Here is a 25,171-nt window from a genome sequence, read left to right as displayed (position 1 = left end):
CTTTTGTCTCAATAGACCAGAACAGGGCTACTTTAGATTACATTTTCGATAAAATAGGCATTCTCCACAAATGCTTTCTTTTTATCAGCATATTAGAAGCAGGATATGTAGCTTAGGCTTATTTGAAACTGTATTTGGGTTTGTATAGGCGAGGACTTATAATGGGCTAAGTTATATTAAGACCTTTTTCCGAAGTAGGTTAGCAAATTCAATTTTGAATAAGCTATATAAGGCTACAATATGTTACGACTTTGAACCCCAATGCGCAAGTTTCAGGTGTAGCCCACCCCACTACTAAAGTTAGTTTATCAGTGACCTCGCTGATGTCGGGTTCAGTCCGCTCTGGGCGTTGACGCGATATTCTACTCAAACCAGCTTCAGGCTTCACCCATACAGTATAACCAACACTTGAGTCTTGAGGTAAATTTGAATGGTTAACCCCAACTTTTACTATTAGGAAGCTGGTCAAGTGTGTGTTCTGACCATTCGTTTTAATATTAGGTTTAATGCGCAGTGTGTTTTTTAAAGCATGAAACGTGGCTAGCTCGCATGTTAATGAGATAACGTGAACTAGCACTTTCCCTACACGAGTCTTCCTTTTTTGCAAGAATGTTAACAGTGTGTCTAGTGTCCACGTAGACTGCAGAATATTTCATTGAAAAACTGTTACTGATACAACTGCAATATTGCAACCTTGCTGTAGGCCTATTGGTAGCCTTCTAGCTTGCTAAAACGTGTTTTCTGCTTCCGCCCCAACAATGTTTGTCAGTCAACATTAGCTAGCTAGCTACCTTGATTATGATTGAATAAAGATGACGATAATATGTGTATTAATCTATCTGTGAGAAAGTTATACGGTTGCACATGCTAACTAATTATTTGCAATTTGTTCTCAATTTAAAACACTGAGATGATCTTCTGAATATTCTGGATTGACATCGTTTTTCAAACGTCAGCAACAAGGAAGAGCCACTACAAGAATAAGGCAGGACAGCTATGTTTGTCTTTGACTTAATATAGTACTGCTTTATGGGAGAATATTACAGTATGTAATGATTTATGGTCAGACTATTTGCTTATTTATTTACATGTAAAATGTGGCAGCCTGGCTGCTTATTGAAATTGTGAATAACATGATGGTTTACACCACTGAATAACTTGAGCAAACAAAGCCAAAACTAGCTGAATACACACATATACTATCAGGTACTCTTCTGAAGTGATATCGTAGGTTGTGGCAGTGAGTACAGTGGGTATACTATTGGGCATTTCTTGCAAAATGAGGAGAAAGGGGCATTTAAAGATTTACAACCAGGTGTGCGGGCAGGTCTTACCTGAGGACCTGGGGGACCTTCGGGGCCAGCGTCACCACGGTCTCCCTGTGACGGAAGAGCAGGTGGGTGGATGAGCAGGGAGCAGGACAGAGATGAAAGGAGAAATAAAGAAGGTAGTAGCTACTGAGAAACGGCAAGGAGAGCCCAGGATGGTTTCATTATACTCTGCAGGGCTCTCGTCTTTCCTCACAGCATGTGCATGCTAAGTTACTATCTCTTTTACTTTCTTATAGTGAATCCCTATGCATATTCAGAAGGGGGACATGGATGACCAGAGTATTGATTGTTCTTGTTTTGAAAATCAGAAAATGTGGAATATTCAATGTCCAATGTCTCTTTCATTACGCAAGGACAAATTAAGGGAATCCTGTGCAGATGTGTTCATGAAATATGTTTTCTAATATGTACAGTAAAACATAATTGAACCATTTGTCCATATGCAGTATCAAGTCTATATTAAATCAATCTGAGCAATTTCCTCGAGAGGGTAGAACGCAGCCGGTTATTCTCACAGAAACCTCATCGTGACTCTTCGTGAACACCAAACCTACCTTCAGCCCTGGTACGCCCGGTTCACCCTGAAATCACAAAGGAACAAGCCACCCTTAGCACAGTGGCCATGGAGAGGCACAGCCCCTTCTCACACTAGGGCCCCGTTTCACGAAGCAGGATTACCTGGATAGCTGCACTAGTACAACCAGGAAACCCTCCCAAATCTTGAACAGGGACTGGGACTGGGGTTTACTTGGCGCTGTTATTCTGCAAACTCCGTAATCCTGCTTGGTGAAAATCCCCCAAATCTATCCAGCTAGCAAGCATGTAATGGCTGACAAGTGGCCTGCCATTGGCACAGCTGTGGGTCTGGCAGCCTTTTTTCGCGAATCCGCACAACGGCCGTGTGCTGCTGGTAATGCAGTGGAGAGATGATGTTCAGCTGTCACGAGAAGGCAGAGTACTGTTGTTGTTGGATCGCCCGGCCGTTACTGTTGTGTGGATTTGAAAAATGCTGCTATGTGTAGACAGCTGCAGCTGACTGGTCAAGTGGGTGATCATTCGCTGGGTAGTTGGCCAAAGCCTACCGGAAAAACTCTGCAGTCAATCAAAGTGTGTTCCTGCTATTTATTACTATCCTGAATTACTTGCTTAACAATTGCCTGCTTATCTGTGCCCTAGCCAAGTAGCCATTCAGAACTAATGTAGTAAACATTGTGGTGCTGCATGTTCCATCCAACATGTGGAGCACTTGCTGAACATCCATACGTGTAAACGCTTCGGCAGTTGGTATTCTGTGATTTAAAAAATGTGCATTTGTTTGCGTTTCAATGGCATGCGTTGACCTCAATGGCTGTATCTCAACACAACCCAATTGAGGGACGTAATGGCTATTTTTGGAACGGATCAACCCTCAATCATTGAACCCTCTTTCATGTTTCTCCTGTGATACAACCTTGCTTTTGCTTTTTATCTGAGCCTGGGTGTGCTTATTTGCTTCTCTTTAGTGTTTAATGTGGAATGATTAAAATTCCACTCTGTAAATAATCCATTTCGGTTGAATGTGGGGACAACCCTTCTGTCCAAAAGCAACAGGGATAACAGACGGCAGTGTGCACTGTACTTTTTCCAGCTTTTCCCAATGTTCTAAAGGTGGGATAAGTATAGTCACTGGACTTTTACAGTATGGTATTGTATTGTATTATATTATATTAATCTTTAAATGCAAACGAATGAACCACACACTATAGTTATCCCAATGTGAGGTGTTCAGAATTTGTCCACGGACCCCTAATTGGACAGTCGTGAGATATAAACAGCTCCACAGTACAATCCCAAAGCTTCACAGCTGTCTAATTGTACTAATAGTAATAATCATATCCAAATGAATGTTTTGGCTTTGTCATGGAAAGGTGCAGCTGCAAGCCGCCTGCCCAAGCACCAGCTTTGATAAGTCTTTGGAGCAAGGTTTAATCAGAGGTTCCCAAATCATAGCCTATACATTATCCTTTGTAAACAATTTAGCAGCAACAGAAGGGCACATTTCACTCCTCATTATATCGAAATTATATGCAACCTGGTGTTTGTGAGCAGTGCGGGAACATGAAATAAAATAAATTAAATTATACCTTCAGTCCAGGTAACATCTGAAAATAAACAGAATTAAAAATGTGAATCAGTATAGAAATCTGAATTCTTATAAAATGCTTTGATTTAGTACCATCTTTATGTTTTTTATGTACTACAGCAATTAAGAGTGAATACACGTAGTAGAATCCCAGCATTGGTTGCAACAAGCGTTTTTCCTTCATTGTGACTCTTAATGTTTATGTTTATATTAATGTCACGCTTGTATTTTTCGAATTCAAGTAAGTCGTGCCGGCCTCTCCAAACTGTGCTCACAAGGCAAAACTACTTGAGCATTTGCATTTAATTGTGAATAAGTGATGTCTGGGCCTAAGCTTGGCATCGCGTAATTCAGGGCTGCGAAGCGTAATTGTTCGGAAATGGCAGCGTAACTCGGAAGTGATTTAGATTCCTAGATGGGGCACTGCTGTTGTACCCTAGAGCAAGGTACTTAAGCCGAATTGCTTCAGTGAAGTAGCCAGCTGTATAAATGTATGCTGTGTGATCTGCTCTCGGTAAGACCGCCTGCTAAATGCCCATATGTAAATGTTAACCTGAAGCAAGCTGGACACCATTTTGTGCTCCAGTTTCACTTACCCTTGGGTCTTTCCCTGGCTTTCCTGGTTCACCAGGTTTTCCCTAAGCAAAAGAAGAAGAAAAAAATCAGACACACACGCACACACACTTCCAGGCTATCTGTGAAAACAATACTTATCACTGCAAGTATTTCAATAAAATACTTAGACCAAAGGCATTTTATATTAACAATAATATTAAGACTGTTAATGAGTCATCCTCAAAGCGAACCGTAGACAAACTATCATTGTCGAAACCTTCCCTGATGGCATGAGAGCTGCACCGTGCCCTTGGTGGAACGTACCGGTAATCCATTCGTGCCAGCTGGCCCTGCGGTCCCTGGGGGGCCCGGAGGTCCTGGGGGCCCTTGCAATCCGGGCTCGCCCTGCTAAGAAATCCAAAGTTACCAACTGCCATGATGTCTTTCACAGGTGTGAGCATTTTGAATGATGCATGTTAATGAATGGCAGTATTAGCAGGATTTCAAAGGGGGGGGATGGGGGGAGGGTTAGAAGGCTGGGACAGTTTTTTTTTTTTTCGTTTCTGGAGTACCATGTTTGGAGAAGTGAGCTGTACATTATTTAATCCCTATGTAGCATGTGATATGTGAGCAGTTAATCATACATGATAAGAGTACTGGTCAGCTTATCAGAATCATTTTAGCAGTTGATAAGCTTTTCACCAAATTTTTTTAGGTTTCAAATGTGGATGTTTTTGGCCATCATATAATGCCAACTATATAACAAACTGTCTTTTCCACACAGAAACAATTCTTTGATCCAACATTAGTCTGGAGGTCCATGGGTGCACTGACCAGTGTGTGGGGTTCAGATTTTGTGCTCCTATAGGCTCTTATGATGTGATTCTAAAACAAAATGTCAGGCCTGTGGCCTCCCGTGCTCTTTCAGAGATGCTTAAGTTTTGCAGCAACAAGAAACACAAAGATTAACATCAAAGGCCCTTTCGTAAACCCTATCCTTGCAGACTGTTCGGCATTACCCTAAGGTAACACCCAAGTGCAGCCAGGAGACTAAACAAAATCAGATCACAGACACAGCGCAAAGAAAAATAAAGAGAGGGTGTTGAGAAATTAGAAAACACAATTTAAATATATAAAATAATCTGTGTGTGGACGGACATCAATTCACGACCAAAAATTTGGAAAAAGTCTGGTAGAACATTAGAATATTTTGTTGAGATACATCATTCTTGTATTTCAATTGACACCTGCCCTAATAGTTTTCAGCACCATGACTTTTCTAAGGGTCGATGGACTACGATATTACTCAGTTCCTCTACTGATGATCAATACAATGTTTAATATAAATATTTGTATGTAAGATGTCAAAAGTCTCATAAACAATTGCTATAACCACATCTTTTATATCGACGTAATATTTAATATTTCTGCTGTATTCTGAAGTATAAAGTGGTATACCTCAGGTATACCTCTGCATCATGAGGTAAGATATGGAAACCCAAGGGACACTGAACTTAAACACCCTTAAATCTATATTTAATTATTCATTCCATGGCAGGATGTGTCTCGGCATGGCTTATCTTCCTGGATGCAGTTTTTATAGGTCTGCATTCCACAATGCAATCCTGAACTGTGTCCAGGATTTATTTTTTTATTTTTTTTAAAGCAGAGTCAACAAGACCAACCTTTCCCCCCTTTTTTTACATCTTAACTACAGTATGTATCATTGTCTCCAAACATGATATCCTATTCTGGCAAAAAAAAGACTGCACACCTGGAGAAATAAGATGGAGGGTGGATGCCAACAGAGTAAACCTGTGCCAAAAAGCCATTTCTCTTAGCAGGCAGAGTGCATTCTGGGTACCAGGGACACTGAGGCTCTTTGAGAAAGTGAGGGGGAAGGAATGGAAGATGGAAGCCACGCATTTCTGTTAGAATAGTATTCATTATCAAAATCATAAGGGTATAGGCAATTTTTTAAATATTCAGATCAAAATTCTGGAAAAAGCTGGACAAGATCTGCCCGATAGCTTTGGTAAATGGTGCTAGGTCCAGTGGAATTTAAATTGAGTACACTGTAATAGAGTCCATCTCATTCTCCCCAGTCTTTCAAACCTCTGTGGTCCATTGTGCATTCAACATCTTTCTCCATCCATAATCAAGATGAGCATTCCGTTTCAAGAGCATCGGTGACGAACACCAGTTCAATTGGCTACGGTGTTCCATACTCATTGCAGTTCGAATCAAGTAAGCAAGTGTGTCTGGCATGGCTCCAGCTTAGCACACTGCAAAGAGAACTCGCGGGTGGGAATATGAGTCACGTCAGATGTTAAGAGGCCTCTTTCAACTTTCTTTTCTGCAGTATCCTTCACTGCAAACTGCAGATGTTAGACTGCAGATGCCAGCCTCATCTTGCGTAAGACAGAGGAAGTTGTGCACATCACAGATTTGTGTATCTACCACAGCAATCAAACCAGATTGGCTGCGCCCTATCCTGCATTTTGCCACATAGCAAAAACGTTGTCTTTGGCACAGGAACTACTAAAATGGTTGACGCTGCCACAGTATAAAATTACATGCAAACATTTCCTATGTAGTGGCCCAGAGTTGTAGAATTTAAAATAGCTAGCCGTTCAGCTTTTTAACAGCAAGTCTGTGTTTGCGGCCCATATTCTGAATGCAACTGGACCATGTACCAGCCTATATGTAGTCATTCACTTTACTACATACAGCGATTCAACCCATGACAGCATGCCGCCCACTTAAATGAGCACGTTTCCTTTTTTTTCCGTGTGTGTTTCACTGCGTTTCATGCGCTCCTCCATTTTCCATGTTTAGGAAACACGCAGGTGCCAGAGGAGGTTAAAACGGGACTCTTGTCAACAACAGTTGGCATCCAGGAAACAGCAGGCAGAGAGAAATGTACCTTGAGCTGGTGCTTTAGCATTAGATGGTTTATTGGGGGCATGTTGCGTACGGTGATGGGCAACATCTGCTGCGGCCACACAGCACAGGTGGCCCGCCGGGGCAACAAGGTCACAGGGGCAACAAGGTCACCGAGAGGGTGGGGGGAGGGGGGGGTGGAAAAAAGAAGGGAAAGGGTGTTGGAAGGAGAGGGAGAGAAAGAAATAGAAAACAAGTGAGAGTGAACAGCTGGGAAGTGGCAAGGCAGGCAGAGAAAGGCGGGAGAGAGAGAGAGAGAGAGGTAACGACACCCCCAACCAGGTTTTAGGGAAGACATTTGCATGGGGACAGGAGAGCACTGAGCACAGCACTACTACAGTATGTCACATTTAGGCTACAGCTATTGACTGTTACCTTGTGGCTTTTCCTGGTATTTTATTTTTTCTGGTAACTAGGCAAATAGATTCTGAGACTCACTGTTGTTTTCGGCCTCCTCTACGAATTCAAATGTTAAAATGAAGCAATGTGCCAGGACCCATAGCTGAAAGACTTGCAGCTACTGTAAGGGATCTGCCAGGTGCTAGTATGATGAAAGCACTGTCGGACAACTGGGAAACTTGGTTTATGGGCATGGCATGCATGCATATAAATCCAGTGCTGAAAAGTATAAAGTGAGATCGAGTCTATATTGTGGCTCATACGTTTCCAAATTCCCCCAGCAAATGTGCTCCGCTGCCCCTGATTCAGTGGTGCGGAGATCAGGTCGGACTCAGTCTTGCCACAAAGAGAGCGCACAACGACTTACTGTGGCCACTCCTCCGGCACAGCTGTGCACAATGCGCCGTTTCTGTTGAAATCACCAGCATTATCAGATACAGCCTACGGGAGCCTTCCCAGCACGGCCCTTTAGCTTAGCCATCAAATAGCATGTGCGTTACCTGGCAACCTCACCTGCCTTCTGATAGCAGTTTGCAAAATGGCTTCGCTCATATACGTAAATGCAAATGAAATATTGAACATCCGTGTGAATCTCGCATTTTGTTTGAATGATACAGGTATATATGTCTGGAGTCGCAACTGCTTTTTAGCACTTATTCAGCCTTGAATCCCCCGTGATCAAATTGAGAAGCGATATGGCAGTTGCACGTTTATTGGCAGGTCGGTTTGGATGAGTGGCTACAGATGTTAAAAGTTGGTAAGCCTGTTTTGTTTTTTCGTAGAGCTGTAGCCTAACTGTCCCCCTGATTCAAGCTTTCCTATGCCACGATGTGCACTTTGTGCAAGGAAGGTTGCAGAACCCAGAACTTGAACCCAACACCATCGATTTAGAAATTGAAGAATTAAAAAGGGGGGTAGGGGATGGGGGTGGCAGAGCACCATACTCGAAGAAAGCCTTTAGGTAATGCGTCTGAGAATGTAGCCTTCCTATGTTTCGGTTAAGACAACCCTTGTGTTTCATGCGGTTAAGCCGTTCGGACATACAGTGAAGTGTGGCATAGGAAACGTTGGTGAATCAAAGGGCCAAAAACATTTTTTTGGTAAAGGAGAGCAGACTGATCCTCTTCCGTCTTAAACAGTCATATGACGTCTGAAATCGTGCTCCAAAATGTGATGACAGGATCTAGCATGGTCAGGGTATTTTTCGCTTCCTCAGTAAACTGCTGGTACAGCTGCACTGCCCAGATCTAAGAAGCTTGGGATCCAAGCTGGGAGCACTGGTTCTCTTTGCGGCACGACTGGAGGGAAAGGGGGGTGGAGGGGGACCGTGATTTGGGAGGAGGGGTACCCACAAACCTTGAGCATCAGGACCTGACTGGAGCGTAAGGCGGCCAGAGTTTTCAATGGGAGGTCCTGCATAAAGCAGCCCCAGTCACACACACACACACACACACACACACACACACACACACACACACACACATACATACACACACATACACGCATACACGCACAGAGCAGGGGGTGACTGTTTGACCCGCATCTGACAGGAGTGAGTCTACCCCCCAGCAATCTCCCTCAAAACTGGACAGCGGACAGCCCTCTCTTAAATAGCGCCGTGTGTTGTCCAGTTACACTTTCTGATACTATCCCATTTTTAAGGAAAGGAACTTTTCTACCTACTGTTCCTGAGCAGAAGAGGGGAGTTGTGACACACATTTAAATAAAGAAAACTTGCTAAAATCTGTTTTACACAAGGGTGTCAATGCTGCATTGAATTCTCTAAATGAATATCCGAAATACTTGACGATATTTAATGTCTTATCTAGGAACCCCATCGCACCCGCAGGTCACCAGTAATCGCCTCATTTTCACTCCGACAGTCATCCCCTCTGCGATAGTGCCTAATTTCCATCAAGGTCAGCCTTCTTGTACATATGCTACCAATCACACTTGAATTAACTCAGTTTGAGCGCTTTTCGAAACATTTGTTTTTTGTCAAAGTTCGGAATTTCCTGTCGCCATTGTAAGGCTGTCCCATCGTTGCTTTCAACTACTTCCGCCAATTTAGGAGAGCACAGAAAAGCGAGCGGGCGCTCCAAAGTCACAAGGAGCCAGCCATTGCTTTTTTCACTGCGCAGTCCACCAGCTGAGCTGCTCAGCCTGGCACTGGGGGACTATGACTGTTACTCCTTGAAATCCTCTGGCACGGTCTCCGTTTTGGGCTGTGAGGAAGCATCAGTACACCAGGGGCTCGTGCTTCCTCAGGACAGGAAATTATGTGAGGAACCTTGTGTTCGTACCAGTGATTTAATGGACAATTACTTCATTTATAATGTCATGCACTGCAGCTATTGGACTTTTGCCTAAACACCGTTTGCTGCGAAGCTTACATAAGAATCATAAGCATGACTTAACACCTGCCATAACCAGACATGATGGAATATTACAGACTATGACCAATGTTATGAAATTATCAAAATGTATACAGTTAATTTCTACAAATAAAGATTTAAAATAGTGGGTGCATCCAATGACATGATACAGTACACCCATATGACTGTTCACAACTGGCATTATGTCATACCTATGGCAGCGTTATATTGGCATTGTGGCATATAGTTCAAGCAAACTGTCACCTAGACAACACAATTTTATCATTGTGTAAATAACACACAGGTCAGAATTTACCTACCTTGCATGCATTGCTGCATGTAACTGTTCATTGCTAATCCAATGTATTTGACATGTTGACTGGCTTTGATTTTGTTGCCTTGCTATAAAAATGATTAAACTGCAGTTTTATCATAGTGTAATTGTCACCTTTAACAATAAATACATTGAAAATGTATGTCAGATCTTCTCAAATGCACAACATTACAATGCGCAAATCTGTTGATGCATTCTATAATTGTGAAATAATTTCAGCCACGTCATAAAGGCTGAACCACATAGCAATTTTACAATACAACGTGACATGTAAAAAAATAATTCACCTACCCTGTGAGAATAATCTCCGCATACACCCTAGAAAAAGAGACATGGTCAGGATTTTGTTATTTCTGTTTTTCAGTTCTCAAAATGACATTGAGTTATTAATAAAAATGACACTTTATTCCACACAGCACTACTGTACTTTCAGATACTGTGGGCCTGATTAGCTAGACAAAGAAAACTGGCAATGTAAAGCTATGAGGCATAAAACCATTTTTGACCTCCGTCTAAAGGTCACTAAACGTGCCCCGTCCTATAACACCTGCAATGAGATGCAAGATTTTCTTTTGGTCTTTTCCAGAATGGATTTCCACGTTTAGGCTACTCAGTGGGATTGGACTGAACCTCCTTTCAGCTTTCAAGGATTTAGTTCCAATTGAATTCATAAACCTGACATGCACAAGTAGTTCAATAAGGTAATTGGGAACAGTGATCTCACCTTCTCTCCCTTAGGGCCTGGTTCACCCTGCAACGCAAAAATATGGTACGTAATTAATCACTGACAGAGAGCAGCAACACAGTGAAATAACAAAAGCAATAAAGAAAACTCCTTTCTAAAGAAAACTTACTGGAACTCCTTTCAGACCTCGTGGACCCTTCCGAATAAAAGGGAAAAAAAGATGGAAAATGTGAATCTCTAACATCTGAAGTGTTGAGACATTTTCTGACCAACTTCTTTATAGCTGTATTACAAATGTCAGAAGTACGCAGAATTATTATGCCATCTTCGATTAATGCCACACAATCTTTTCTACATCGCCGTGTGCTGACAGGTTTACGGAAGGCATGTCATGATTATTTGGATGGTAGATTATTTAGGTTGATGAGAAGGAATGTTTCCACTTCAACAATTTGGAAGGCTCAATTAGGATGTGTTCTTTGCCACACTTTGGATTTATTGAGCTTTCATGGACCAGCAAAGTGGCTCCCTTGCTCTCCCTTCCAAGCTCCCTTGAAAGTTGGCTCCCGTTAGTTTAGCGTTGTCGGGGGGGGGGGGGGGAGAGCTGAGGAGTGCTCATTGCAGGAACATTAATCTTGCAGTCGGAAACAGGCGAGCCGCTCCGCCGGACCCTGGCGTAATTGGGGTTTGGCCCCGGCTCCCTTTGCGTGAGCTTTGGCGAGCGGGGCCCTTCCAAAGCCCTTCTCCCACGCGCTCCTGTGACATACGGTGTTAATCAAATACCGCGATGAAACGCAGCCCCCCCGTCCGACCGACCGACGCGTCTAACAAAGAGCGATGTGTTAGGGAACAGACACGAAGGCCTCTAAAATCGGCAGCTGGGCCCCGGGTGAAACTCAGATCTCGTGAGTCCAAAGAAGGCGCGCAACGTGGAATCGATTTCTGACCGCTGTAAATTTCATCTGAAAGATTCATCGTTGCGTGGAAGAAAAAGATGAGTCTCGTTTTGGACAGGAAGCTAATCGATAAAACGGTAACCCGTAAACCCCCAGATGAAGTGTTGTTAGTGTGAGTGGCCTGGAGGCGTGCATTCGAACACCGGGGTGTCTCCATTAATGGTCCATCTGGGACTACTTGTGATTGAAGTAGGGTCATAAGTGTGTCAGAGTGATGCACTGAATCTAACTTTTCCAAGCCGCTACTCTGTAGAGATTGTAAAATGTCTGTTTGTGTTACTTTGACCATTAAGTCTGTGCAATACTCAGCTTCTCACTTGAATTGTTTTAGTCCTGAAGAGAAAAATATGTGAAAAAGTCATCCTTTTAGTCTATACTAAAAATACGTCCTTTAGTATTGAAAATAAATGTACTCTTCTTATTCAAGAACAAAACAAAACACAGGCAGCACAATATTTTTGAGAGGTGCACCATATTTAATTTACGACATCTAAAACGGCTGTTTTAGAAATTAAAGTACTAGAAAAATGTCAACATTTCCCCACAGACCATAAGAAAACATGCGTCCCATGTCTATGTTATTGTTTCTTTCCAAATATATCACTTGGTTGACATGAGAAAATGTTTTCTCACATTCAATTTCAATCCCCTGCCAGTAAATGAAACCATAGCATTCTGTCCTTAACACATGCAACCGCAAAGCAAGCCACTGTGTCATCGGAACCTGCTGAACGTACATGGCCCTATGACATCATTTCATGAGAAATGTGTACAATTTATGAATAGTGCAGGAAAGAAATATCAAAGAAATGTGAATAAGGAAATAAATGTGTTTGTTTTCGTCATTCTCACCAAGTCTCCCTTCAGTCCACTTTGGCCCTGAAACCAAGGGATGAAACAAATGTAAAAGTTAAACGTGAGTGCCTGAACGTGCGCGACATTAAATTAATCTCATACAGCTCACTGGTACTAATGCCTCCATTTACTGAGGATAACATTTATACATGTCACTAACACCAATGTTATTTTCATCTTACCCTAATAATTACCTCATTACCATAATTACAATAATTACCGGCATCATAATTATCCTCATCACCCGTAATTATCACCATCATCTCCAATTACTGCGCAATAATTTTACAGTTGAAGGTCTGGGCTCTGAAACGCTGAATTGCAGCCTATTCAGCGTTTGTCAGGGACTGGTCGAGACTCACCGGCTTTCCGTCCAATCCGATTGGCCCCTTTAAGGAAAGAAAGGGAAGGATTAAACAGGTCCAGGATGCCCATATTGGCTTACTGACAGGTAGCCTGATGGAGGGGGAAAGGGTATTTCCTGGATAGCTGAAGCCAAGATCTACATGTGTCCAGCACACCGTGGGGTACTGAGAAAACACTACCAATGCGATTCAGACAGGGGCCTCCAGGCACATTTCCTGACCAGCAGGGAGGACTGTTAGTCTTAGTAAGAAGCTGTATGGTATAGGATCATGAAAACAGGTCTGGACAAAATCCCAGACTAGGGGGACGCCAATGTAATTTTTTCCGATGTGGATTTATCATGATAAGATGCAGTAGAACATGAAATAAGGTGACTAATTTCACAGTTACAAAATAGTGATCGATTGCCGTTATATTGCATATTTCACTGATCTTAAATAAGTTCATTGTGAGTGGGAAGATGGATAATTTGCAGCAGAAAATTCACCTCACATTATCTTATAGAGGGAGCAATCTGCAAGCAAGATGGTAATCTTTAGAGTTCCAGATTGGGCCAGGATTTGGGGGAAAAGCCTACTCTTTGCAGAGAGTGCCATGGGATCATAAATGATTGTAGTGAGTCAGGAACAGGGTTTGGAGTCTCGTCTAAAAAAGCCCTTCTGTGTGTGCTTGGAGGATGCTGAAATCCCCTCCGGGGGATAAAAAAATACTTCATCTTAATCTGAAGGAGCTCCAGGACCCTTTTGAACAACGCGGCATCTCTTGATTGTGTTTATATGAACTCATACAATGCATTTGTACAGCCATTAGCTTGGGATTAGCTGGGAAAGATGCGGCAACTTACCGGGAATCCGGGAAATCCTCTTGTTCCAGGCTGTCCCTAAAGAGGAAGGGAAAATGACAGATTTTCCATGGAGTGATTTTTCTAAAGAGACTTGACGGGGATCTGCTGAAAGGAGGTCGTAGTTAAAGGCACAGTTCTCCCTGCTAATAGGTGATGCATTCAGGCAGCTCGGTAATTGGCTCTGACAGACGGAGTGATATGGGAGACTGGAGGGAGCACCTTTTGTGTGGGTTTACAGGGAAATCTGAGCCTGGCTTTCCAAAACTGAGGAAGGATTGAGGAGGGAGAAATCCGCGAATGGGGAGAAACACGCCAGTCCTCGTTCTGCTAATAAAAATAGGCTGTCCAAAAAATATATATATTTCGGTCCAATGAACATACATGCACCTCTTCCATGTAAATGTTGCATACAGCCTCTGGGGGATGAGGGGGTCATTACCTGCCGTAAAAGTAAGGGAAACGGAGAGACGAACAACTAAATTACAAGCAACCAAATGCGACCGTGAAAAAAATGGTATGTCTGGCCAGTAGTTTTTGTAGATTCAGCGTGTCTTTTCTGTATGAGAGGCAGATGGTTGGCGAAGCAAGACCAGGAATATGTCGATATTTCTGAACCCTTTGCCTTGTTATGAGTGGTTTAAACGGCCTGCATAAAAGGTCTGCATGTCTGAGTATGCAGTCTAATAGGAAACCGTGTCAAGGGTAGCGATTTTGAAAGCCGTGCTTTAGTCTCCAACTCTTGTAACTGATATTTTCTGTTTTTAAAACTGGCCTGAAGTTAGCATATTTTTTGGACTTATGCCTATACATTTTTAAAAACATGATCTGATTTTGTTTTTACATCACATCTTACTTTTTTGGCATGAGATTATATTTGGGCTGAGACACTGTACAGTACGTTTATACTTTGAAGCCGTATGAGAATGTCCGAGATGACAGGTTTTATTTGGTCTTCTGCGCTGGTGACAGGGTGTGACGGGGTGTGACAGGGTGTGACGGGGTGGACACCCCCCCGAGCTGTCATTCCCACTACAATTCCGCTCCCCCCCTCGAAGCTGACCTCTGGAAGGTCAAAGTTAAGCCCCTCTTGTCATCCTCACCTGGCCTAAAAGATCACCTTGAAAGAGCCCCTGCTTGGCTGCGCCTCCATATATCACAGTGTGGGCTGGGCCTTTGCATCCTTGTGGGTCTGGTGTTCATTAGTGATGCCTTATTACAGGGGGGAGTTGGGCGGGGGTATTGGTGGGGGGTGCGGGGCTGTTATGCGATCGTCAATTTGAAAAACAGATGTCAGGTCAGCTTAAGTGGGTTATTGGACCTGTCACTGGGTCACCTCCACCGGCCGAGAAACCCACCGTGGAAAAGGAGCTTGAATGAAACGCAGCCCGCCCTTCGCCGTGGAATCAGAAAGGAAATTGCATTTCATAGGGTGGGAACACTACATCTTTGTCTCGCTGTTACTTGGCAGGAGACAAAAACCAGTATGGTCCCATCATCTTGAATCATGATTACCTGCTACAGTAGAAGTAAATCAAGTCTTGGCAAATTTAGGGCTGAGTAATCTTTATTGCCTGTGATGATGTTGATTCAAGAGAACAAAACATTTCTGAGGACAACAAGGCCACGTTTGATGACTAATTTTGGCGGGAGCAAGTTTGGCCTTTTCAGTAATCCTAAATGGCAACCGTATACAACCTTTGTAATTACAAATGAAGTTTAATTTCTTTCCATGAAGTGAAATGAAATGAAATGAAAATGACATAGTTCACATATAACCGTACATTGATGGAAATTATTGTTGAATAGAAAACCATGACAGAGCCGTCATTATGCCTCCACAGAAACAAAATGTTGACCTTTTGCTGTACGTTGTCCAGATTGGATAACATACCAAAAAAAAAAAAAAAAAAAAAAATCTAATCAGTCAAAAATCTAAGAAAGTATTTGATGTGTTCCAAAGCTCCCCCTGCACCTTTTGTCACCTATCATCTTATAAACATCACAGAAAACTGTGGAGACACATTGATGATGTGAATGGAGATGAAAGGGGTAAAAGTCACTTACAGGGGGTCCTCGTGGGCCAATGATGGACAGGCCTGGCTCCCCTGGTGCTCCCTGTGGACAAAGTGAGAAAGTGAAGATGACCAACTTGGACGACCTTCTGCTCTCCCTTGCCCACAACCGCAGCCACGTTCTAATACAACTTTTGTGACAGACGGCAAGTTTATAAGCAATGCAATGCAATACACAAAGCCCACCGCTGTTAAACATAACATATATACTGTAAGTTCTGCAAAGAAGCCACGTATGTTTTTTTGTGTTGCGCTAATCATATGAGCATAGACGTTTCGAATGCAGCAAGTAAATGGACTAAGACCATTGGATTCTCTCTGAAAACTCTTTTTGAAATATTTTTGCCGGATGTGTAATTTAAATAACAGAAGCTAAAACAAATTTTTCAGCAGCTGTTTTTAGGAGTAAAATGAGGACATGCCTTTTCATCTGCGCTAAAACTTGTTTTGTTGACGCTGATTTAGTTGCTGCTACCAGGACTATTTAATAAAAGGCCAAACGATAAAGGATCCTCTGTTTCTGGCTGGTACGTTGAAGCATTGGCGTGGTGAGAAAGCTGCAGTGTTTGCGCCCGCAGCTTTTTGACTGCATCTCTTGGTCTAAGTGGATGATTTGCATGGTGTCAGCCTTTCCATACCACTCAATGGACCCTCTCACCACAATCAAAAAACACAGGAGCCAGACGGGCTGCGCTCAGGTTACTGCCACTTTCCCTGATTAGCTTTCCCCCCCCTGAAACTCTACCTTCCCTCTGTCTTTGATAGGCAACGATCCATCAAAAACCCTGGTGATTTTGAACGTTTTTGAACAAGGAGGTGGATATTTGTTTTCACACAAGCGCACAAGTCTGTCTGCCTTGGCTACTGGGAAAAGCGGGGCCTTCGCAGCTACAAAAAAAACTGCTGAAGTCCAGTGTTGGATTTGGAGTTGCCCCCCCCCCCCCCCCCCCTAAAGTGGTTAAACGACTGAGCATGTCCAGATATCCTCCGTTTGGGGGCTCAGTTACGACCACTGGACTGTAGGATGAGGATGGTGTGGAGGTATAAGAATGGAACAATCTTATGCATATTAACCTCAACCTCAACCTCAGATGGGGGAGAAACCCACCCCAAAACAAACAAGCCAAAAATTCCTGGATGTGAAACACGGGAGAGAGAGAGGTCTGTCGATTTCATTTCCTCCCAGCGCAACCCATTTATCCCCGCTCCAAAAAGAAGGAAAAACAGCGAGGTTAAGCGAGCAGTCCTCCTTGGACTCAACCCCTCCATCCATCATGGGTTTCATGTTTTTGCTCTTCCCCTGGCACTCGGTACACATGCTTCCCGCCACCAGCCACAGGGTTTTATTTGCTTAAGAGGAAGAGGAAATGTCCAGAAATAATCTACCGCTAGGTCTTCTACATTATGCGGTGCCTGATTTTTTCCCTCATTGTTCCACAGATTAAGTTTAGTCCTCGCGACTACATTGAGTTTTGTATAGAGAATCTCCACTCAGAGTTGAATTCAATCAAGGAGTAGGCTTACTCTGCCCACAGAACTGTCCTTTAGTCTTTTCAACCACCATTTTCCCCTCAGTCCTCGACTTGAAATGACAATCGCAATGAGCTCAGCAAGCAAGTTAGCAGCTTGAAAAATGTTGCTAAAACAAAGGGTTCCGTTGAACATTGAGACAGCAACCGCTAGTTTGGTCTTTCAGCAAATTTACGGACTTGTCTGCTTCTACCGACAGCATCATTATTCTCATCAGCATACTGTACATAAAGCCAACTACAAGCAATGATGGATGTCTCTACGGTATTGTAAACAACCACTACATGAGGCAACATGGCCCAATCATTTTCATTTGGTGGGAAGAGTATCAACAAAAGTGCATAGGTGAGAATGCAGAGAATCCAACATGTTTGCTTTGAAATTGATGAAATTCAGCAATTTGCCACTGCAGAAAAACTTTTGTCAACTCATGCCTGGAGTTGTGAACCGTTACATTACATTACAGGCATTTGGCAGACGCACTGATCCAGAGCATACAACAAAGTGCATAACTATAAAGTGCATACCAGTAGAACTTACATAGACCATGATGTAATACTATCTTGCTGTAGACATCATGTCAACATGATGTAAACAAATTTAATATTATGGGTGTTGAATATACTTTAGGTGTGAAATGTTAGCCATTACATTGAGAGGAAGGTTCTTGGCTACAGGCTGGTCATATTAAATATTCAGACGTTTGTGATCCCCTGGTGCTCCACATATGGATATTCCGTCCAACTTTTAGAAACCATAAAGTCTTAGAATCTTTTTAAACCATAGAATTTTGAAGAGTTTTAAAAACAACTGCCCAAACAGCCAACATAGAACAACCTCCCGTTAGCCTAAAATAGTCTCTCTGTGGGGACTGTTCAAGTACTTTGCAACCCCCATGAGACCTATTTTACTGTGTTGTTTTATTAGGAATTAACTCATGTAATCTAAGCATGGTGGGAAACTTCTTTAGACCATAACCTTCGAGGATCTTTCTGAATTAAAGTCTCGGGCTTCTGCCAAAATCACATTACCTGTGCAGTGGGCAAGGATTCCCCAAACCCTTCCCGTGACTCCCCCTTGCACCCCCCCCCCCCCCCGTCCCTACCCCCTGCGAGGGTCTCAGCCTTCGCCCCGCCGCCCACGGCCCAGGAGCGCGAAAGCCCTCGACTTACCTTTTCCCCAGCGTCGCCCTTTAACCCCTGGTCAGTCACAGCAGACACAGTCACATGCAAGGTGTGAAGGAGAGAGACACAGAGAGAGGAGAAGGGGTTACAGAGGAGACGGGGCATGCGGCAACCTCGCTCAAGCTTGAAGGGTGGAGGTAAGGGGGGCGGTGGGGGTGGTTGGTTGGGGGGTTTGTGAGGTCGCTGAACCGTGGGACGGTGCAGTGGCGGACATTCGGTGCCACTTTCTCACAGATGGATTTGTGAGGGGACAGAATGGGCTGGGTGGAGGTAGGGAAAGAGGGAGGGAGGGAGGAGGGAGGGAGGGAGGACAGCTGGGATGGGGGGATCAGCTGTGATATCCTCCTGTGTGGGTCTGCCACGGGACCCGATAGCAGCCGGTCTCTTTACAATGTGTGACTGCGGTGAGTGTTCAGCGTGTCTCTTCAAGTGGGTGCAAAAAAAAAAATCAAGTCAAAACATCCCAAGCTCCAACTTGCTGCATTATGCATTAAAACACCCCTCACACGAAGGTTCCACGTAACACACTATAGTATTCTGCCGACGTCATTTATCGCAAATATAAAAATAAAGTATCGCAACTCAAAGTGAAAGTATGAGGCATAATCCTTTTGTGGTGTAATGTACATAAATTATAACAAATTACAAAATGAAATTCACTGCATAACAAGGGATTAGGCTGTAAAGATGTGACCTGTCTTTCTAATTTCATAAGTGTATACACTATTTGCTCCCTCTGTAGCCTCTGAGGTCCATGGCTTTCGCTCCAAAAAGCAGTAAGGCAACCATTGTGTGCAACCTCTTCTAGGTATTTCGAGGACGATATGATTTCTGAAGCAAAAGTACATTTATTTGTGTGTAAAATCAACGGCTAATGTTGATGAATAGACATGAAATGAAATGTGGCGAGACTGTGCTGCCATTTAACTTGGTGGTAAGGTGTAACTTATTGGACAAGAATTGTATAGGGCCAAGAAAACAAACCAAGCCTTTTTCATCCTCAACAGAGTTGACATCTTAATATTCCAATACTTATAACAGAGCTGTAAATCAAACAACTTTATACAGACAGATTAATGGCAAAAATTTTATATTAATTATACTTATTTAGGTTCAGTTCAACTGTAGTGTGATTTGTCGTTAACTTTGAGAAATGTCCCCAAGTTGATGTACAAATGTTTTTTAATTGTGCAGCATTTTCCATTTCTGAAATTTCTGCAACTAATTTCTTAAAAAATGAAAAACCTACTTATCTGTGTTACTCAAAGTTACAGGCAAAGACCACCACAACTGGATATACAACCTAAGTTAAAACTTTGACAAACCCAACAATCACCTGTGTAGATGGGCATACATTAAAAGTCTACCCTTAAAGGGGACTTGAAGCACTCAATAATGACTGATTCATTTGACCCATCACCCCCGTCCCACAGGTGGACAGGTGGCCATTGCAAAGCAGCCAGCTCGCGATGCAGTCTTGTCAGATTAATTTTAAATGTTTTGTTCAGTATTACTCATTTCTGCATCACAGGCCTTTGTTTTTTTCATCACAATTCATCATTGAGCTCTTTGAAAATCATAGGAATAGCTTACGCAGCTGAGACAAATCAACCTAGTGATGTCACAACCGATCGTGTTCCAAGATGGCTGCACCCTAGTGCTGGCTGCAAAGAAATGTACTCATTTCAGATTTCAGGTCTGTTTCAGATTTGAATGCAGGGCCATATCTTATCGAAAGTGAAAAGCAAATGAACCAGGTTCATATTGCCAAGTGCTTTATGGTACCCTTAAAGGGCAATTTTCCTTATTGCCTCTTGGGCTGAATCAGTACAGTTTATTTTGATTGGTATTGCTGGGTCAGTCAAAGCATTGAAATCTGACCATCATTATGACTGGTTACAACTATAACATGCCACTAAACTACAGTATTAACCCACTATTACAGGAGATATAGTTTTTCTACATACTACGTTTTTTTGCCGTGTACATTCCCAATTCACTCACCATTCTTCCAGGAATCCCCATTGTTCCTTTGTCACCCTATTGATCAATGTAAAGTCAAAAGGAGGGTTGTAAATAATAATTTTAATAGGATTTAGTTCTACTACTAGGTTAAAACAATCAGCTTAACTTTACAAACAATTAACTGCACTTGGTTCTTTTGTACTGCATATAACTTCCCCATATCATTTCCCCAAAATAAATCTAAAACTTTTTGTACAGATTCATAATTCTTATGGCACAGATGACAGTTGGTCTGGCCAAAGTCAGTAAAGTTAAGCTGACCACCTGGTGGCTACTTCTAAACTACTTACAGCCAACTAGGGATTCCCAAGCATTTCAAGTGGTCGAATACTGTCAATGCAGACATGCTACAAGGTTTGGGTGTCTCAAGACTGACTACCATCTACGCAAGGCCTTGAGAGAGGGTGCAGGGAAGAGCAAGTTGTAGTCAATGAGCTCCGAAAAAGATTAATGTGAGCCCATTGTGAATTTAAGGCAGCAAATTTGATTCCTCTGGCATACCTGTGGAATCATTTGCTTGTAGCGCGAGCACTAGAACAGATTGCCACAACATAAAGAATATCTAAGGACTATTAGTAGAAAGTAGAAAGTAGTGAAGTTAAAATTAGATTTTAACCTGTATATAAAATGTGCGCTAAGAATTCAATCTATTAATTCATTTGTTGGCAAAGTCAATAGTTACCTCAAAATGAACCCCTGAAAAAGTTTTTAGTTGGTTACATTGAGCACATACCAATCTATAGCTCTACAGTACTGATTAATACATTAGTTATAAGTATGTATTTATAAGTGTTTATGCTCTACCAGACACATTCAGCGAGTTATGCTCTATACCCCAGCACTGTGATCGACCTTGGGAGCGGAAGTAAAACTGCCTTTGTATTGTAAAGTGCCTTTCTCATTTAACTGAGATGAAGTCCATGAAAGCCCCTGCTATCTCCATATGCCTATAACAATCCACAATGTGAATAAAACTCCGATCCAGGTCCATGTCCAGACCCACACACACACACCCACACTCAGCCATTTCTCACTGTTCATGACAGCCGTAAACTCCTGTGGTGTTGAAAGGACTCGGCGTACGGAGGCGTTCGTTCCTCCGCTCGTTTTTTAAAGTGCGTACCTCGCCGTTAAGTCTAGCGATCTCACAACCCGCTGCGTCAGTGCGCGGGAGTGGGCAGCCGATGACAGCTTTTTGACGGCTCACTCTGAGCTGCGGGGAGGATTCTCAGAGGCTCTGGCCAGACCCATACGTCAAGGTGACACATCTACTAAAAACGTGACCCCTAATGAGAACTGAGGAGGACTGTCCAGGCTTAAAACTAAAGTGGAAGAGGAGAAGGTCTAGTGTGCAGAATACAGTTGGCTGTGTTGTCCGCAAGTCCCAGATGCACTTCAAATCTGTTGTTCCCGAAAGGGCAAGAGAGACTATCTTTAGCGGCGAGTTTGAAATACCCGTGCACTAACGCTGGACGGGCCAAAGGCTGGTCTAGCATAAATATACATAATTTTGGCCTCAGCGTGATGAAGTTAATCCAGTGGTGAGATTATTATTCTGTCCATTCTCATTCAGGGGAATGATGTCAGCGGTTTGGCAGGGGGTCACAAGGTGTGAGACCACCACGAGCACCAGGCGTGGGCCGTGGCTCGTTCCTAACACATCGCTGAGGCCTCCCGGGACAGCGCTCAGAGGACATCTCTGATAAACCCTGTCCAAGGTGCTGATCCCACCCAGCCCGTCATACGGTTCGTAGTCATGCGTATAAATATACTGCCCTTTGTTCTGTAACTCCTGTGGCCGAGCGCAGTGCGACTGAACAGGAAGTTCAATCTGTCGCTGACGTCCCCCCACACCTCCGCACACCAGTTCCCTGTCGTCTGCCCCCCCCCCCCCCCCCACGATGCCCTCCTCCCTCCAGTCGACTGGGGCGTGACTCACTGGCCAGGTCTGTTAATGTGCTCCGGAACATTCCGAGAGATCTCAGACAGAAACTCGATCGGCCCAGGTCCTTTGCCTCACTACGTGTCTGCTTTAATACTGCTTTTGTTGAGCCATGGCCCACAAAAAAATGAAGGAAAAAAAAACACCAAAAAAAAAAAAAAACTTCTGAATTCCCATTTTTCGGCTCTTCCCTGTTTGGAAGAGGCTCACTTTTCAACTGACTGCAATTAAACTGGCCTCTGTCACTGGTAGTCCACTGTGGCTTTAAAGCAGCACTGAGCAGCTTTTGAAATATTGACAGTAGCCACTGTATTTTCATGGATGTAGCAGGTTTAGGTGCTGTGTTGGGTCCACATTGATAACTGGTGTATAAGACATTACGCATAGTCATGAAATACTGGTGTCTGAAGATCCTGCATTGGTTTCTTAGTTAGATGGTGACAGGTTGTAGTGTTGTAGTTAATTACTGAGGCTAATTCTAGGAGATTTTGGGACATTGTCTTTTCATCTGCTGATACTCTGAGGATTGCCATGCTGTCTGAATGAGTGGTTAATTACTGCAGTTACAGTATAATGAGAAACTACAACTGAACTGCCATTTACATTCAAAATGCAGCTAAACTAGTAAAGTAGATTAGGTGAATGCAAGCACGATTTTATTTTGTCCTACTTCACATAAAAGTCCTTCTGAGATCTGTTTCTGACATTCATTTTTCAGTTTGTTTCAGTGTATTCAGACTTTGAACTCAGTGCTTTTGCAGTTTCACTGAAAAAAGATCTTCAAACAGTAAATCTTGACATAAATTGAGTGGATAGCTGATGGTTTGGGGGTCTGAAAATGCAGTGCTCATATGCGTAGCAGGAACGTTGTGTTGATGTTGGATGAAAATGACATCATTACAGAGGCCCTTATCCAGATGAAAAAAAAGCAATGGGTGGCCCTCTTCTGCAAATCATTGGGAACTGCTGTTATGTAAAATAATATATTTTATCAGGTCCCCTACAATTCTAAAATATTCTTGGACAGGAAGAAGACCAAGTCCTCCACAACTGTAAAGAATGTGAAAATACCAGATGCTGATGATCAAATCCAAGTGGAAGTAAAAAAAAAAAAAAAAGGGAGCACCACAAGGTGGTCATAAGTAATGTCCATGAATTACTGTATGGGATCCAGTTTTATCTCATAACTCTTGATAGCTGCAGAAATTGAATAAGAATTGTAAAATAAAAATACCCCTGCAATTCTCATCTGACAAACGGGGTCTATCCTTCGTATATTCTTCTCCTTTCAAAAAAGGAATTTCTGGCTTCCTCTTGCAGGACCCTAAAAACACAATCCTAGACCTAGGCAAGGATTATATCCCAGTTTTATCCCACCAACTACTCTTGGAATAAAAAAACTAAAAAAACTAGACGTTTCTCACGCAGGTGGAAAGTGTCAGCCAAGAACCACGAGCTTGCAAGCTGTGATTGACAGCTGGGTGAAAGGTCACATACTGGGGGGGGGGGGGGGGGTCTCCAGCCCGAGTGCCATGCTGGGGAGCCTGGGTGTGGTACTGTGTTAGTAACAATTAGAGTCAGGCTGAGGGGGAACTGGAAGCACGGCAGGACAGGGGAGATGGTCAATTTAGTTCTGGCTCATTCAGTTCTGCATATAAATCTTAATAAAAGATACGGCTAATTACAGTACTTATGACAACTCAAATGCATTTTTTTAAAGAATATTATGTTGAAAACATACAAATAATTCAGAATTTTAAATTTAAAAGGGTAAAATCCTCCAGTTGTTTTTGTTTCAGCTCAATCTCCCGTGTCCTTTTGTTAACAGAGTGCCTCGTAGGTCAGTTTCTTCTAAGAAGCTGTTATCATCCAAATCCAATACTCGCGCATATGAGGCTGAACCCCCTTGCTGAAAAACGTTATCATGCGCTAGGAAATATTGTTTTACAATCCTTAATCCCTATTGATAGTCATTTGACAACCAAGGGGAGATGGGTGTGAAACTGCTTTATCGATGCCAAGACCACAGCTTCTCAGTAGAAGAGCCAGAGACGGAAGAGAGAGCAGCACACAGACAGGACACACGTGAAAGAACAGTTACCGGAAAGCCAGCTCGTCCGGGAGGGCCCTGGAAAATGGTGAGAGAGACGGGCATAAAATAGAGAGAGTGAACTTTACAGCAAAATAAAAAAATATATTATAACATCACACAGAGAAAGCCAACACACAGCCTGCCCATAGTAAATGTGGCATGGGAGAATCTCATTCGAGTTTTTGGAGACGGTTGGTCGTCTCTGTCTAATGAAATTTTCAAATTGCCCTTTATTCCAGCTTTATTACGGTCAGGCTTTCAGTGACACACAGACAAAGGAAAAACAGCATTTGGCACAAAAACCCAAGGCACTGCACCCTTTCCACGTGGTTTACTTGACATTTAAGCACCACAAAGCGATTACAAATAAAATGCCATGCTTCTTACCATAGTGCAGGAAGATTTTTTTTTTTACTATCCTAGTCTAATAAATCTTTTTTGAACCAATGCTGGCATTGGTTATATAAAGGGCTTTTTTGCTTCTGTTTTTCATCACCGGTACAAAAGATAGATTTACCTGAGTTTGGGAAACCTGTCGTAATATTTTACAGTACATCATGT

The 25,171-nt window shown here is 42.8% G+C and overlaps 1 protein-coding gene across 2 annotated transcripts in view; it reads right to left on the bottom strand.

Moving 5' to 3' along the window:
- The window catches only part of col13a1 (collagen, type XIII, alpha 1), a 51,185-nt gene extending 26,547 nt beyond the window's left edge, over positions 1 to 24,638 (bottom strand). The window contains exons 1-16 of one of the 2 annotated variants that reach the window (XM_061228154.1): positions 24,620 to 24,638; positions 20,556 to 20,591; positions 18,540 to 18,566; positions 15,830 to 15,880; positions 13,766 to 13,801; positions 12,918 to 12,944; positions 12,553 to 12,579; positions 10,914 to 10,940; positions 10,784 to 10,810; positions 10,351 to 10,377; positions 7,718 to 7,759; positions 4,333 to 4,416; positions 4,050 to 4,091; positions 3,455 to 3,472; positions 1,886 to 1,912; positions 1,335 to 1,379 (exon numbers count right to left, since the gene is read on the bottom strand). In XM_061228154.1, the coding sequence (XP_061084138.1) occupies positions 1,335 to 1,379; positions 1,886 to 1,912; positions 3,455 to 3,472; positions 4,050 to 4,091; positions 4,333 to 4,416; positions 7,718 to 7,759; positions 10,351 to 10,377; positions 10,784 to 10,810; positions 10,914 to 10,940; positions 12,553 to 12,579; positions 12,918 to 12,944; positions 13,766 to 13,801; positions 15,830 to 15,880; positions 18,540 to 18,566; positions 20,556 to 20,576 (528 nt within the window). In that variant the 5' untranslated portion in view covers positions 20,577 to 20,591; positions 24,620 to 24,638. Of the gene's footprint in view, positions 1 to 1,334; positions 1,380 to 1,885; positions 1,913 to 3,454; positions 3,473 to 4,049; positions 4,092 to 4,332; positions 4,417 to 7,717; positions 7,760 to 8,706; positions 8,742 to 10,350; positions 10,378 to 10,783; positions 10,811 to 10,913; positions 10,941 to 12,552; positions 12,580 to 12,917; positions 12,945 to 13,765; positions 13,802 to 15,829; positions 15,881 to 18,539; positions 18,567 to 20,555; positions 20,592 to 24,619 lie in introns of those variants that run through there. The other variant, XM_061228155.1, reaches the window with a different exon arrangement.
- Positions 24,639 to 25,171: the final 533 nt, after the last annotated feature.

Source organism: Conger conger, chromosome 18 (genome assembly GCF_963514075.1).
Source record: "Conger conger chromosome 18, fConCon1.1, whole genome shotgun sequence".
NCBI lineage: Eukaryota > Metazoa > Chordata > Actinopteri > Anguilliformes > Congridae > Conger > Conger conger.
This window is presented reverse-complemented; position numbering and strand designations above follow the sequence as displayed.